The sequence below is a fragment of the Drosophila sulfurigaster genome, chromosome 2L, assembly GCF_023558435.1.
Source record: "Drosophila sulfurigaster albostrigata strain 15112-1811.04 chromosome 2L, ASM2355843v2, whole genome shotgun sequence".
NCBI lineage: Eukaryota > Metazoa > Arthropoda > Insecta > Diptera > Drosophilidae > Drosophila > Drosophila sulfurigaster.
Window position 1 is genome coordinate 21,701,957 of NC_084881.1, and position 16,741 is coordinate 21,718,697.

Sequence of the window (16,741 nt, forward strand, 5' to 3'; positions counted from 1 at the left end):
TGATGGTGCTTAGGACCATACACACACACACACACACACACACGAACCTACAAACACACACACACATATGGACATGCACACACGTGCAGCAATTTGGGGCATGTGTTTGCCCAAGTATATTTCATTGTCTGCATCACAAAGTATCACAAGAAAAAAAAACGAGTAGGCTCTACAAATTGCCAGCCATTATTTTGCGCCAAAGTCAATATACAATCTATATACTCTCCTACACATACAGGCATAAATTTGATTTTATTTTATTTAATTTTTTTCGTCCAGGTGGATGTTTACACTTGAGTGTATGGGCAATTGTGCTCCTTATGCCACTGACAGACGATGATTTAAAAGCCAGTTTTCGACTTTTTGCATAACTTTCTTTCACATTTTCTTCCACTCTCCCTCTCCTTGGAACTTTTAGCGAGCCAGTATCTCTGTTCAGCTGCTCTGTGCCGGAGATCTGGGGATCTTATGTTAGCTGGCAGCTAAGTGGTTTCATAACTCGCATTGAAAACTACTCGCCTCGGGCTACAAACTTTTCCAATACTACGAGCGGCAAGCACAAAGCGAAAAAGTAAGCGTGCCCCCAAAGTTGCTGCCAGTTACGTTGCTGAGGCAACAACTTTGCTACAAAACTTCTGCCTCACTCTCTCGCCACTCTCTTATTCTCTCTCTCTCTCGTTCTCACACAAAATTCCATTTAGTTGCTCATGCTTTAAATGATGCGGCAAATGATTTAAGGTGAAGAGTCTCGTGTATTGCATAGCAATTTGCCAGCTAAAACCATAACTGGACAGCCTCTGTGACGCGTACAAGAATAAAAAAAATAAACCGCCGCTCGTTCATCACATTTAAATTCATAACAGCGACTGAACAAAATACAACAAAACAAAAAAAGAGAGGAAGAACCACACAGAATCCACTTTGTTGTTGGCTGTTACTGCTGAGCGCTGAATTTATGAGGCTCGCTATAGCTACTAAGTCGCAGCTAATAGCGGCTTTAGAATTTATAGAGTTTTCGCTGCGGCTTAGGAGTGCTTGGCATGACCATGCGCCATGCCGCGTATACGTAATATCAATAGAATTAAGCAACTCAGTTCAGACATGCAGCATGCAACAGACTCAAGTAAATTTCGAAGACAGCTAAATTTAAACAGAGCTGAACATTTTATAAATATATGTTAGAAGACTTATAATAAAAATACCCGTACGTATTAATTATTAAAGAATCAATTATCTTATGTGTGGAGATTAAAAACCATACGCCAATATATTAAAAGGAAAAGCTAATTCTATATTCTCAAACAGTTTGATAACACATTTTCCTTTCAACCTGAAATATTAACCTAAAGTTCTGTGTAATCTATTATGCTCTCATAAGTAGATTAATATTGATTTATTGTTATTGCCTACAGAATACAAGAGTATACAGATTTCGTTGCGATGCAAAGCTAAGCTGAGCTGTTATTATTTAAAGCAAACGGCCTTCCTCTGCTTTTTGACATATTATGCTATAATTTTTGTGGCAAAACGTTTAGTTGAGCTACATAAATAATAAATAAATAACACAAGCACACACACACACAGACACATGGCTCAAGTTTTGGGACATCTGAGAGGATGGTTGAAGTTTTTAGGCTATTCATAATGATAGGCTACGTGCAAAAGGCAAACACTTCCTTGCCCTTGTTCTTGTTGTGGGTCTCTCTTGATTTACAAGGCAGTTTGGCAGCTTTTGTGGGGGCCGCCTCCTAACTTGGACTCAAATTAATTTGCATTTTGTTGACTCAATTCGTGCAGCAAAAATGTTTTTACATAGATTTAGCATAAAATATTTAAAACCATTTCCAAAAGCATGCATAAAAAGTGCAAACGTTTTGTAAAGTTTATTTTAATTGTATTTTTTAGGAGCTAAAGATGCCGCCGCTTCCGCCGCATCAGATTGCCATCGATATGCAAATACGTTTGCAAAGCTGATCGAAAAACTTTCAAGTTTCAAATTCTCTCCTCGACTAATAGTCGTAAATATTTATGCATCCATGTGTAAGCTTGCAAATGAAATTCAAATGTGTCCAAAATCTGAGCCAACCAGCTCAGCTAGATTTAGTTGCAATCCTCGGCTTCGTTCAATGGTTTCTTCGATTTCCATCCGACAAGCAAAGGAGGCCAGTTGAATCAATGTTTGCCCTTTGCCAGTGCGCTGCCATTTATTTCTTTTGTAATGTACTCAGATTATATCAAATTTCATTTTGGGCAGCCCTCAAGACACATACACATAAAATCCAAACAAGCAAAAATATCTGCCATGCATTGCTAATGAAATTAAATTGAAACTTTTTGGCAAAAAAACTGTTATTACGCTTCAATAAAATAGTCGAGTGGATTTTAATTAATAGACATCGAACTCAACATCTAAAAGACATGCTAACAATGAAAAGCATGAGACCAAAAATTGCCAAGCGACAGCTGAAAACCTGTTTCTTAAATATATATGTATATATTTCTTTAATTCCACTTGAAGAATTTAAGTATTTGCAGTTGCATTTTGTGGACCATTTAAATTGCAAATTGTCAAACTGTTTAATGTAATGCTTAATAGTTTATTAAAAATCATAAAGAGATCATTGAAAATTCCGTAAAAATTATGCTTCAATAGTATATTAAATTCTGGCATTATTTTTGCTTTTCGTCAATAATTTGAAATCATTTTTATATTTAATATGACATTTCGATTTTCTCACATTTTAAGCGACAAATTATGACATGCCTTGTTAGACACGTTCAACTGCTGAGACAGCTTTCTTGTGTATGTGTAAACGAACACACACTCATTTAATGGCCTCAAAAAATTTGTCTGTCTTTCCTTAACAAGCAGCCTAATGCGACAATCGATTTGCTCCAGTTTTCTCGCATAATTTTGAGCAAAGCTGAATAAGTGTCTAAGCGAAAAGGCAGTTCTGAAATATTTAACAATCTTTATGAGCATATATGAGCAAATAAGCAATGCGGGCTCATCGTCAAAGCCATCGTCATCTACCGTCTAACATAATATCATCTCCTCCATCGTCATTTTCATCTGCATCTCGATGTCATGGACTTTGCTGCTGCTGCTGTTGCTGTTCCTGCTGAGGCTGTTGACGCTGTTGCCCGGACTAACTAATATAAATTTATGGGCATAAGAGCGCACAGTGTGACACAGACACGCACAGCAAATTAAAATCAACTGGGAGCAGTCATTATGGAGGCTTTCACTTTCACTAATGTGTTATGAGAGGCAGCCAGGCAGCCAAGCAAACCAACCAGACTAACCAGCGAAACCAAACCAAAAACCCAACAAAACCAGAGCTCAGTGCTTGGGCTAAGTTGAGCAAAGCAAAACCAAAACCAAAACCAGCTCAGCTCAAAACCCACCAACCAATGGGAGTTAACAACCATAGGCGTGAGTGCGCGCCTTTAAGTGTGTGTTGGTGTTAGGGTGGTGTGTGTGTGTGTCTGTGTGTGTCTGTCGGTGAGCGTGTATATGCTTAGGCAAATAGGTCGCTGGTCACACACACCGTCGCACTTTAACGCGCCAAAGCTTACATTGTAGTCGTCGGATTTGGCCAACTGAAAAAACACAGCCAACCAAACAGGAATATCTAAAAAGTTTAAAAGTATACTACGACTAAATACCAATTAAAATCACAAACTAATCAAATAAATTATTTCATTTTTAGCCTTTATTTCATTTCAAATAAAATATTGCATCTCAAACTAAGTAAAAAAGTGTTGAACCTCACACATTATTAATCGAAGCTATATAAGGGTACTTAATAGATGACAAAAATAATGCAAGATATCAATGAGAAACTGTTTAAAATTCAAATTATTTTAAATGACAAAAGCCCATTACAAAAAATTGAATTTTTAATATGGCTATCCATAAAAATAAAAGTTTTAAAAATTGCAAAAAACCCAAAATAATTGAACTTGAATTTAAAAAATGGCACAATAAATAAATTTACAATTACAATTTACAAAAAAAATTAATAAAAATATTATATAATTGAGATGTATTTTTTTTTTAATACCTGGTTTTAAGAGTAGTTTAAAAGTTTATTAGAATTCATTTGCATATAAAATACGTATACGCAACTTAAAATAGTAAACAACAAAATTGCGTATACGCAACGGACTTAAAAATAAATTTTTTTTAAATTAATTTCAAAACGTGTTCAATTTCCTGATCAAACTTTGTAAACTAAAATGTAGTACGTACAAAAATTAGCTTTCAATTTATTTGCTGCAAACGCTTGCCAAAGTTTTATATACCCCTTTGTTAAATTGGTTAAAGAGAAGATATAAAAGTATATTAAGAAAATATGCATTAAAAGTTGAATTTTGGTGTGTGCACACTTACGCATGTGTGTATGTGCTGACTTTCTCTCTGTGTGTGAGAGTTTGCGATGCAAAAGTCAAAGCAGAAATTAAACTTAAGATTAAGGCGGAGCAGAACTTTCTGTCCGCCGTCACACGAAAGAAGCTGCGCTTTGGGGGATTACCAACCATCACACACACACATACACACACAGTGGCGCACTCATACACACGTACGGCCATCAACACACACTCATGTTTAATCAGATGCGCATATATACATATTTGAGTGCGCATTTCAAGCAGCGTCTCTGTATTAGTGCTGTTGAATTTGTTGTCGCTGCTGTTGGTTTGTTTTTTTTTTTTTCTTTGGCTCTTTCTTATGCTGGTCGTATTTACACTTATTTCATTTCGCAACTCACTTTGTTTACTATATATTTAACTTAGACGGTTGCCTGCCTTTGCCGTCATCACTGTTTCGTACAGTTTTTGTTCATTGCGGGTGCCACGGAGCGTATGAGTGATTAAAAGTTTTAGCATTAAGCAAATTGCGTCTAATCTTGAAGCAACGCTCGACGAGCTTCTTCAACTGTCTCATTTTGTTTCGGTGTCTTCTTTATTTTCTTTTCTGTAATACTATATTCTCGCTCTTTCTCCCTCTCCCTCTCTCCCTCTCTCTTTCTTTTTGGTTATGCTAATTACATCACGCCCCAATAAACAGCTTACAAGAAATCATTGCCATGCAATCAACCGACAACTGAGTCTCAAGTCTCTCTGTCGTTCTCAGCCTGCTTTTCGCATTGCTGATGCCTGCCATTGGCAATCGTCACTGAGAATTGGTTTTCTTCATCAGTTCAGTGCTTTTTTTTTTTGTCGACGTAGTATGATGATTGGGTTGTTGGCCACATGCGAACTGGCATTTCAATTTTCTCACTGCTTTTCCCAATTATTATGCAGCAAACAAATAATCTAATATGTTTTTGAAAACTTTATGCAGCTGTCGCCACAAGTTGTTTTTTTTGCTCTTGCTGGATCCCAGAAACTCAACACAAAGAATATAACAAAGAGCTGATAATACTTTGAACGCAAAACTTTTTAATCGATGAAAGTTTTTGCTTAACTACGTGAGCCCCCCAAATAATTTGGTCAGCAAGCCACCCCGTCCCCCAAGAAGCGAACTTTAACCTAATTGGCAACAGCTGCCTGCTCGCAAGCATACATCAATTTGTCAAGAAATATGAGCACAAATAATTAATTGGTTAGTCGTTTCAAACATGACATGAATTCTACTATTCAAAACATTCGCCTGACTCGGCAATATTCAAATTTGGGAAATGCTCGTAGCTTGCCACAATACGAAATCAATAAAGAGGTCAGAAACGTTTTTACTTCTCGGATTTCTGGCTCAATAAGAATATTTCTCTGTTAGTTTGATTTATATGCAACACTTTTCCGTCATTCATTTCAATACAAATTGCATGCAATATTTAAAGAAACCTCAACATTAAAATGCAATACTAAATCGATTTTTATATTTTTTTATTGATATAACTACTTCCATAATTTCGAATGCAATAATAAAATAACGTGTTTAACGTGCAAATATTTTTAATATAAATCTTAAAGTTCAAAAATATAGCAGTATAGAATTTTCTATAAAAGCAATCTTAAATCACGTTTAATTAGATGCAGAATCTCTACGAAAATCTCCGTCCAATAAAAACTTAAATAGATGCAAAGACTTGAAGGCCACACAACACAAATATCAAAGTGACATTCTTATATGCCAAAACAGATTAACATTTAGTCTTTGTCACATGCATATTTTATTCAGGCATTCAAGTGGATAATTACAAGTGGGGAAAATGGCATTCAAAGTACAATAGAAAAACTTCAACACACACACATGCTCATTTGCACAATGCGAGTGAGAGAGAGCCATAAATAATAATTAAATGCGTGACTAATTACTTGTGTAATTTGCTATTATTAAGCAGAAGTAGCAGCAGCGGCAATGACAAAAGGCGCCGAGCACAAGGAAATTGCCGCCAAAATAGCGTTGTCATAATAGATATATAGATGCTATATGGACTGTGCAAACAATCAGACAGAAAGAGAGGTAGAGAACGAGAGAGAGAGAGAGAGAGACGACGGCGAGCGAGTTAAGGGAAGTCGCATAATGAGCTGGCAATATGTCGAGTTATCGTTATCGCAAGAAATTAAGTTCAAGTTGGCGCTATACGGTAGATAAGTATTTGTCAATCCATAAGTAATCTAAGCATGTGTGTGTGAGAATGTGTGTGGATGTCTCTGCATGTATAGTATATGTGTGTGTGTTGACGATGATTAAGTTGACAACAACTGTCAACTTTGCTTTGGCGCGCGCTGACATAACCTAAACGCACTCACACACAGCTGCCGCTCACACACAGACACACACACACACACACCTACATAAGAGCACACAGACAGATTGCCGTGGCAGCTGCCGTGTTGTGGTTTTTCCCTGCTCCTTCTGCGGTTTAATGAGTCTTGATTTATTTCATTTCCTTCATTTTCGATATGCGCTAACAACGTCGACGACGACGAAGCTGAGGACGCCTACAACGTCTGTGCGTTGTCACCCTTGACTGTAAATACTTTCACACACACCCACACACGCACTCTCATTTAGCATAGTGTGTGTGCATATATGTGTGTGTAGGTCTATATTAACCGAGAGTCGCGCGGGCATCTGCCTTATTTACATGACAACACCAAATTTCATTACTCATGCTCTGGCATCTGATACGTCGCCTTTGCCGTCACCCTAACTGAGGGGGAGAAGAGAACTGAAGCGAGCACTTGCTGTTTTAATTAAGACATTGATTGCTTAATTAAATTTATTTGCAACCGCCGCTTTATGGTGACATCGCTTAGCGATTTGATGTGAGATTCCTGCGAGTCGTCGAATTTGCTGCTCAAATATCATTTGGTTATTTGCGACAAAACCAAATATTTAATGAATTTAGAGCTGCTGCATGATACGGATACTCATGTGTAAATCGTTTTCATGGCTGATTAAATTGAATCAATTACTTATCACAAAATTTGACGCTTGCCTTTGAACCTGTTGCGGATAAATAATACTATTAAAAAAAAAAACACGAAATAGTTGTCTGTGCTCGATTGTGAAATACCCCTGACACGTTGTAAATAAAACCGAAGCAGTTTGGTATTATTTATAAAATAAACCAAATTCATAAAGCGCAAAATAATCAAAATATTTCAAATGGTATATCGATGTACTACTACATTCAAAGAGTGCAAAATATACCGTAACTATAGTAGTAAGTAGGCAATTTTGTCCATACAAAAGTATTTCTTATATATGTAAAAAATTAAAAAAAAAAAAAGTTGTAAAACTTAGAAATAAGGAAAATTTTACCATTTATCAGTGCTTTGTCAATTTGAATGTATGACTGAACAATTGATGAAAAATAAATTGAAAAATTATTAAAAAAATGGAACAAAGCAAATTAAAAAGATATTACTATTTATAGTGTAAAAAATTAAATAAATAAATAACAACATGCTGCCCCTTTTTTAATTGGCAATAGCGTTCAAGAACGCAGTCAAAAGAAATGTATTTTCTGTAATTGTGAATAGAAACGCAAGCACTCAGATTTTTTATTCACTGACACAAGGGATCATTTGCCACAGAGCTGCAAAGCTATACATTTCAATCGTTCAATCGTTCAATTGATTGCAACGCGAGAGATAGCGAAATAAAAATGAAATAATTGAAAAATCTATGAAAGCTTGACTGTGCTTTAGATATTTTTTTGCCATCTTTGATAGCAGTTTATCAATCAGCTCGCACTCTAAAGCGCAATAGAAATATTTGCTGGCGATGTTAAAGCGAAGCAGCGAAGGTGATTGTGGGTAAAGCAAACATCGTCAAATTGAATTTACCGTACATTTTTCTATATATTCGAATATTTTTTATATTCGCCATTTTTTTTATTTACTAACATTAACCAGGGGAATCAGCACGAGCTTTTCAATATCCGGCACTTAAATTTTATTACACTGCATATTTGACGCCACCTTTTCCTGCAACCTGTGCTGCACGTGCAACTTGCACACAAACACACTTCCACACTTATATGATATGTACACAGAAGCACACACTCACATATTTATAGTCGAGAACTCCATCCTTGTCTCGCTGTGGGTCTTTCTCGCTTTTACATACACTTAGCGCGCATATCGCTGCCATTCTCGGCATAATCTCCATAAAAATACATATAAACAAAATGTAAAATTCATAAAAAATGCGAGCACGAGCATTTTTTAGTCTTGCAGCCAAGCAGCAGTTCCACTTTAGCTAACCGCAACGCACCACATCTCATGCTTCCTCGTTTCTGTCTTTCTCCCCCCTTTTTCTTTCTCTAAGTTTGTGCATTTGCTTTGCCTTGGCTTGTCTGCGGTCACCTCATCCTCATGCAATGTTTATTCGTCTAAGCGTCGCTTCTTGTTTGTTTACACTATTTCGGTTTATATTTCTCTCTCCCTTTGTGTGGGTGTCAATTTTATTTACTTTTTACTGCTCCAACTTGGCATTTATGCCAAGTTCGCTACTCTTCTCTCATTTTATTCTCCGCTCTTCGTTCAATGTTTACTGCTCCGTGCTTCAATTTCTTTTCATTCTTGTCATACGATCTATCCACTATAAATTAGATTTGACTTTATTCACTTCCCCTCGTGGGTTTCTACCCTATACTCATCAATTAAGTTGAGTAATTTTATTGCAGAAAAAACAATTTACATCTTAATTTATTCTAATCAGCATTAAAAATCAAAAAGTAAACATCAGTAAGGAGTTACTTTGATTATTATAAATTTTTTAATCAAACAATTATTAATTATTAATTATTACATATTCATTTCGTAATTTTATTCTAATATTTAATTAAAATAAAGAAACAATTTTAAATAGCTCCTTTAAATATTGGCGATTTCTGTCAAACTCTTGTTCTAAAATTCATATTAAGGATTTATTTCCGAAATCGTTTAGTTGAAATTTAATATAGTAAATTTCTAAATGTTGAAATTAAATTAATTTTAAGTTCCCGAAAATTTGATTTTTACTTTAATGTAGAGTATCTAAAGGTGTGTCAACTATGTATTTGAAAAATTTACTATTTGTCAATACAAATTTATGATTCAATCACAATTTTATGCATTTTTATTTAGAGTAACCTTAGGAAAAAGCAAATCCACGCTTTTTCAAATATAATAAACCAGATATTTGTCTGTTATTCGACTTGAGTAAAATACATACACAGAGAGAAAAATCTTGATTGAAAATCGTAAATCAAGATCTGTAAACTAAATTTGCCTTTTAAGATTAAAAAACATCTATTTTTAAGATAAAAATCTTGGATGAAAAAAAGATTGCAAATCTTCATTAAGACATCTTATAATCTTCATTAGTGATTTTAATCTTAATTTTTGTATGATTTTTTTGTGTATATTTTAAAAATTAATATTGTAACTTGTCAAACTTCTAGCGAGTATTACAATTTTAATCAAAGTTGTCAAAATATGATGACGAAGATGTTGATGGCAAAAACGCAAATGCAAATGCGAAACGAAATCGACTAATGGAAATGAAAAGAAAAAAAAAACAAAATACTCAGCTAAAGACTTTATATACTCGTAAGTGCAACACACATTCACACACACACACAAAGTACTCATGCATACACTCATCAGCACTCACTGGCATAATGTAAACATAAACAGGGCAATAAAATATGAGATGCCTGTGGCAAGCAGCAACAGTCGCCAATTGGCAGTCGATTGAGTGACTTCCCTGAATGTGAAATGGATATCGAATATGCCGTGGAGAATGCTCACGATGAGAACATATTGACCAGCGTGTTGCCGCTGGACAAGGAGGTGAGTAATGAGCAAGCAATAAAGACAGGAAACTCACAATTGTGCACACAAACAACTAATGCTTAGCTCTGGAATTTTTAGGTGAGCTTGTCGTTGATGCTCTCGCTGCTGACACTTCAACCATATCCGGAAGAAGATAATTTCCACTGTGACGACGAGATGATGCGTATGCGTGAACAACTGTTGATCCTCAAGCAGGAGGTGGATAATCTCGATCGTCGTGACGATGACTACTATCAGAAGAAGGAACTGTTAATCTATAAGATATTCTGTGAATTTCGTGGCATCAGCTATGAGCAAGACTGCGACGATGACTTGCAAGAGGTTGCTGAGGAATACGAAGAGCAGTAAACTCGCAAATTAACTTTGAAACGCAGTTGAAATAAAGCGCAAAACAAATCTCAATTAATGTAAGCAAATTCAAATGCGTACGTATTAATGTCAACTAATGCCGCAAAGAACTCAACTCTCTCTCTCTGTCTCTGTCTCAACTGTGTCAGCAAAGGAGGTGAGTGTGTGTTTGCCACGAAATGACTTAACATGTCTGGAATTGGAATTGGTTGGATTATTGCGTTGACAGGCAATGACAATACACACGAGTTTGGTGTGGGAAATTTCGAGGCATCGACGCCCATTATGCACGACTTGAGCATAGACATCATTAGGCAAAACACTGCGCACCTTTTTCCAAACGGGTCCAAGAATTTGGTTCTGTCAAATTGGCCAATAGAAAAGGCTGACTTGACTGGCATTTGAACCGCACAACGCATTCAAAATGAGACGACTTAAGGAATTTGTTTAATTAAGCATAGTTCCCTAACATCTTGACATGTGCCACACAATTCTGCTTTGCCTCTTCCGCTATGTAAATGAATTGCGTAATCGAATTTAATAGGCAAATGTCAACGGCAAAAACAATGCCAACATTCGCTTTAAAACTGCGAGTTTTTGCGTCATGTCAACTTTGAAATCGCTTCAATAGTGTGTGTGTGTGTGTGTGTGTGTGTGTGTGTGCTTGGCTAAATTAATGTTGCGCTGAAAATTCGGCTATGCAGAGTCCGTTCCTTTCTTTCTCTCCTTTGCTTTGACGCTCTCTCCCCGGCTATCACGCACGCACATACACGCCCCCTGGCGACGGGTAGAGCGTGTAATTAAGCACCGTCTACGTTTTTGTACCCGTCTCTTTGGTTAGCGGTTTTTAGGTGCTGCGTGCTGTGCCTCGCCATTTTCGACCCATTCACTGAAGTATTAATAACGCCAAAGTGTTGCGTACCAAATTTATTAAGATGCCTTCGTCGGCAGGCGGCACTCAATGCTCGACAACCGGCAGTCGACAGTCGACAGTTGGCAGTCGCTGTGCCTGCCACTCACAGAACAACAACACAACAACACAAACAACAAACAGTGAGCCACTCATTCGACCCGTCGTCCATTCGACGCCTCAGCTGTTGCCATGTTGGAAAATTTTACGTTGTTAGACCTCTTCTTTAGTTTCGTTTTTCATTTTTTTTGTTTTTGCGTAGTTATTTTTGTTTTGTTTTTCGGTTTCCTTGGTCTTTTTTTTGGAGCTTGTTACGCAACTCAAGCGAAACCCGTCACTCTTTTGTGCCTGTGTCTATAATTTGGGTAATTTATTAACAAACGTGGCGTATACGTAATGTTTAAAGCTAGAGGTCATTAGGCAAGTGGCTTTAATGGCTTAGCTCTGTAAATTTTACATCAATTTCAAACTCGACGGCCATCTATCAATATTTCTTATTGATCAACCACAAAAGCACTGACAAAATATTTATAAGCCTCTTAAACTAATATCCACAATTATTTTGTCGACGAATTTAAACACTTTAAATACCCAAAGAGGATTTGCTCAAATGTCTTTCCGAGCCTCCCACCAGAGTTATGTTAAAGGTATTTAATACCTTTGTATTAAAATGTATTCAACTGGTAAAAACTTTACTCTGTTTCTCAAAATTTTATTTGATTTTTCAATAATTTTTCTTTATTTAAACTAAAGCTTACTATTCTATCTCCACAATAATTTTGCCTTCCAACAAGATTAATATTTATACTGTATACAAATTTATTTAAGTGCTGTTTTCCCAAAGTTTTCTAATTAATATTTGATTTTTAAATGCAAACTAATGATTTTTAATCCTAAGTATATTCAATATTGTAGACTAAATTTCAATTATAATATAGTTGAAAATATCAAGAGAGATGCTAATGGAACTTTGTAGAATGATTTAAATGCTAATGCTATGTATTTTCGATTTTATTAAAAGTGCGATCTCCGTATAAATTATAGCTTAAACAACGAAAATATGAAACATTTTTTTTAATTCTAATAGAATTATCTTTGTTAGATTGATTTCAGCTCTCTGCCTCTCAATGGTATTGTCCAAATGCAATTTATGTTTATACTTGCTCTGTGTGCATCACAAAAGCTCACTTTAAATCGAAATTGCGCTGGCTGAATAAATAAATTTGCTCGCAAAAAAGCTCTAGCTTATTGCTGCTTTAGTCACGCAGCAAAATAATAATTTAATACATTCTTTTGGGTGCAATATTTTGAAAAAATAAGTATAGTAGAATGCTACCCGCATGTTGCCCGCATAAATCTTTCGGAACAGTCAGTGGAAAAAGCATAGAAACTATGCACCAATAACTCAGGCATAAAACTATCTTTTTAGATAACTGCGTTGCGTTGCGACTCTACAATAGATGAACTGACAATGCCATAAAACAGTTCAATCCAAGCGACCACAAGGAAAAAACCACAAAAAGAGAAAGCTGAACACTCTCTGTCTCTCCCTCTATGCCAAGTTCATATAAATACTTGTGTGAAATGAGAAATTATGACTTTGTCCTTCACATTTCCGCAAATGGAACTGAATTCTCGAATCTATCTACTACATATAAGTGCATATCTATATGAATTATAGATATGCAATATAAGATATTCATTCGAAAATGTATTCTAAGTGCAAGCGCATGTAGTATTTATACCCGCTACCCATTGGATAAAAGGGTATTATCACTTTGTGCCTGCAGGAAACTTATTTAACAGACAGAAATAGGCATCTCCGCCTTATGAAGTATGTATGTAATCTGGTATATTTTGCACTCTATGGTATATTTTTAAAATCAACATACCAAATATAGATTTTAGTATATTTTTAGTATCTTGTGGTATATTAATTTTGTATATTTTAAAATTAATCCGCACTTTTTTATTTGAATTCAAAATGGGTTGAGCGTATCTCACAGTCGAGCAAACTCGACTGCAGCCTACTTACTTATTTTATGTTGATAACCAACTACTTTCTATACTATATACTATACTATACTATATATTTGCTCAGACGTGTCTTTATGGCAAGCCAAAAAGAAGAAACGCAAATGGTGTTGGAATTTATTGCTGTAGGAGTAAGGTCATAGTTCAACATATGTCCGCATGGCTACGCCCAACAAATCATCATTATATTGGGCACAAACATTTGGCGCGACAATGAGGAGGCAACGGTCTTTCGCTAGCTAGCCGGCTGCATGTTCGTAAACAATAAATAATAATTTAATTATTTTATTACTTAAAAATGCACAACAAATGCGTTTAAAGCACGCGCTCACAATTAACGTGCAAATTACGGGCTTTAACTTCATAATATAATTGCGCTCATAAAATCAGCAAATGAAAAGTGACCAAAAGGATTATGCCGCCAGCTAAACGTAAGTAACTGGGTAAAGGCATGACAGCAAAGGAAAAAAAAAACTAAAAAAAAAACAGGAGGGGAAGAGCAACAGGGCAAATGGTTTTCATTTCAGCTTTTGGCTTTGACGTTTGAAATGTCACAACAAACAAACACACACACACACACAAAAACAGTGCGACAAAAAGGCGTTGCCGCAAACTGGAACACGGCATCGCATGTGTCGAGCATTTCTTGCACTCACTGTGATGCTTATTATGGCCAAATGCTGTGGCAACCCTTTTAGCATGGGCTCCATTTCAACACGCCATCAGAATCTATGTGCTTGGCTCTGTACAATAATAATTGTAGTGGCTGCCAACAGCAACAACACCAACAACAACGACAATTACAAATACACACACTCTACTATACACAACAAAGGCCTCTGCATGTGTGCGTGTGTTTGTGCTCAAAAATGTCAACTGTAAATTCTTTGCGCTTCTCTTTTTGTTTTTGTGTGCATTATTCCAGTTGTAGTTGTAGTTGTTGTTGTTGTTGTTGTTTCCAAAGCAAAGTTCATGTAACCCTTACGGCTAATACAAATACATACTTATAGGAACAACAATGCTCTAAGCACACTGGCATTTCATCTAGATTGTGGCCCAGAATTTCAGCCACACCCAGCAAAAATGATTGGTATACTTAATCCACTTACTCCTCACACACACACACACACACGCACAAACTTCAAATAGTTGTCTTAGACATCAAGTTGAGGCTGAAAGCTGCTTCAACTGGCAAATTCTTGTGGCTAAAGTATAAAATAGACAAAATTTCTTGGCGCTTCTGCAAATTCTTTGCAAACACAAACTAAAAGTGATGGCTTTAAATGAGTTTCAAATTTTGATAAAAGCTCATTAACAACAATTATTCGGGTGGAAATTAAAAACATTTTAAGCTAGACTACTGAGTAATTCAGATAGCAGACAAGTTCTAAAAATAATAAAGAAGGCATAAATACAATTAATGAAGACCAATTAAAATGTGTGAGCAAAATTAATTGGCCGCACTCAACTCAATACAAATAAAGCACTTTTTAAAGCAAATACAATCTGCACTAACATTTTGTTTGGTGGCTGTAAGCACAAGCTTTGGCACAACTAAAATAAAATAGAGGAAGAAAAAATAGAAATTGTTTTTTATTTGAAATAATTTCATTGAGGAGCGTGCACAAAGCAGGCCCAGAAAGGCGTAGTCAAAGAGAAATAAAAGAAATGCTAAAAGTTTTCTCATGTCGGTACGAAGGCGGAAACGGAAACGGAAGTAGCATTGGACGACATGTGCGGACATGTAGCCATAATTTCAACACTCATAAATATGTAGATTTACACTGGGACTTCACCTCTGTTCCGTCACCCCTCACCCCTCACCGCTCTAAGGTTCTATACGACTCTTCCCACGCTGCGCTGCTATGCCAACAGCAATCACATTCCACATTGTAGATGTAATTATGCTTTGTAAACATGGCTTGACACAATTCATTTGACAGCATAACAAAAATAAGTATAACACAGAATTTTAATTAAAAAATTGGACGAAAAATAAATACAAAATACAAATACAAAACACAAATGCGAATACAATATGTATGTGTGTGTGTGTGTGTTTGTGTATATTTTGGCACACAACAAAAATAATGTTTTTAAAATATCAACAAAACCGACAAATTATACAAAAACTTTACTGTTCACACAGACATTACAATAATAATGCAAAGCACATGCCACAAAATACAGGTAGCAACTACAACAGTAACAATTATAGGAGGTGGTCGATATGGAGTTGGAGTTGGAGTTGGAGTTGGAGGTACTTGACAGCCATTAAGCAACTCTCAAAAGGCGAACCACACAACACAAAAGAGTCTCCAATGCCAGCCAGCCAGCAGCCAACAAGAAAAAGAAATTCTAACGAAACTTGCAGAAACCAAAAACCGCGCAGCTGAAAACGTAAACAATGCCACAAAAGCAACACGTGCCCCCGTCATCCTCAAATGGTCTCCTCCGTCATCCAGCAGCTGCCAAGTGGCAACTGGCAACTGGCAACTGGCAGTCTCTGTTGCTAAACGCTCACGTAGTCGCCTTAATGAGCCACAGGTTTTATAGAACCCAAAGAATCAGCAGGTAACAACAATGCCAAGACTTTATATAGTACATGACACGGTCGAAATGCCTGGCGACAACCGAATAACAACCACAGCAACAAAGGCTCCAAAAGAAAATGAAATAAAATAGCTTAATTTATTAAACACGAATAAAAGACACACACACACACACCACACCGCACCGCACGCACACCACACTCGCAAACTCACACAGAGAAAGAAAGAGAAGCACAAACAGCCTTTTGGCCGTGCGTTTAATTAAAAATGCCAAAACACCAAAGCACAAGAAGTACACAAAAAAAAAACGAACCAAAAAAATAAAAACGAGAGAGGGAGAAAAACATTCCGAAAACGGACACCTACTGCAGATGAAGCGAAGGGGAAGGGGGAGGTGGACAGTCTGTGGGACACTGGACACCTGCCGGGCAGAGCAGCCTGGCCACACTGGTTCCAGTTGCTCAATTGTTCGGGCGTGAAAAGCAATGAAATTTTCAAACAAATTCCACATGTCAAAGTGGAACCACCCACCAGCTCGACCCCCTGTCGCCTTCAACGGCTGTCAGCCACAAAAATTGTCCCGCTCCCCCACGTT

At 36.5% G+C, this 16,741-nt stretch overlaps 2 protein-coding genes across 2 annotated transcripts in view; one reads left to right on the forward strand and one right to left on the reverse strand.

Moving 5' to 3' along the window:
* LOC133836169 (uncharacterized) overlaps positions 1 to 16,741 on the reverse strand; it is a 75,364-nt gene that overhangs the window by 18,668 nt on the left and 39,955 nt on the right. The window lies entirely within an intron of this gene.
* On the forward strand, positions 10,154 to 10,718 carry LOC133850648 (uncharacterized). The gene is made up of 2 exons (XM_062286786.1): positions 10,154 to 10,299; positions 10,381 to 10,718. Exons 1-2 carry the CDS (start codon positions 10,225 to 10,227, stop codon positions 10,648 to 10,650), a joined length of 345 nt encoding a protein of 114 aa, XP_062142770.1. The 5' UTR covers positions 10,154 to 10,224; the 3' UTR covers positions 10,651 to 10,718.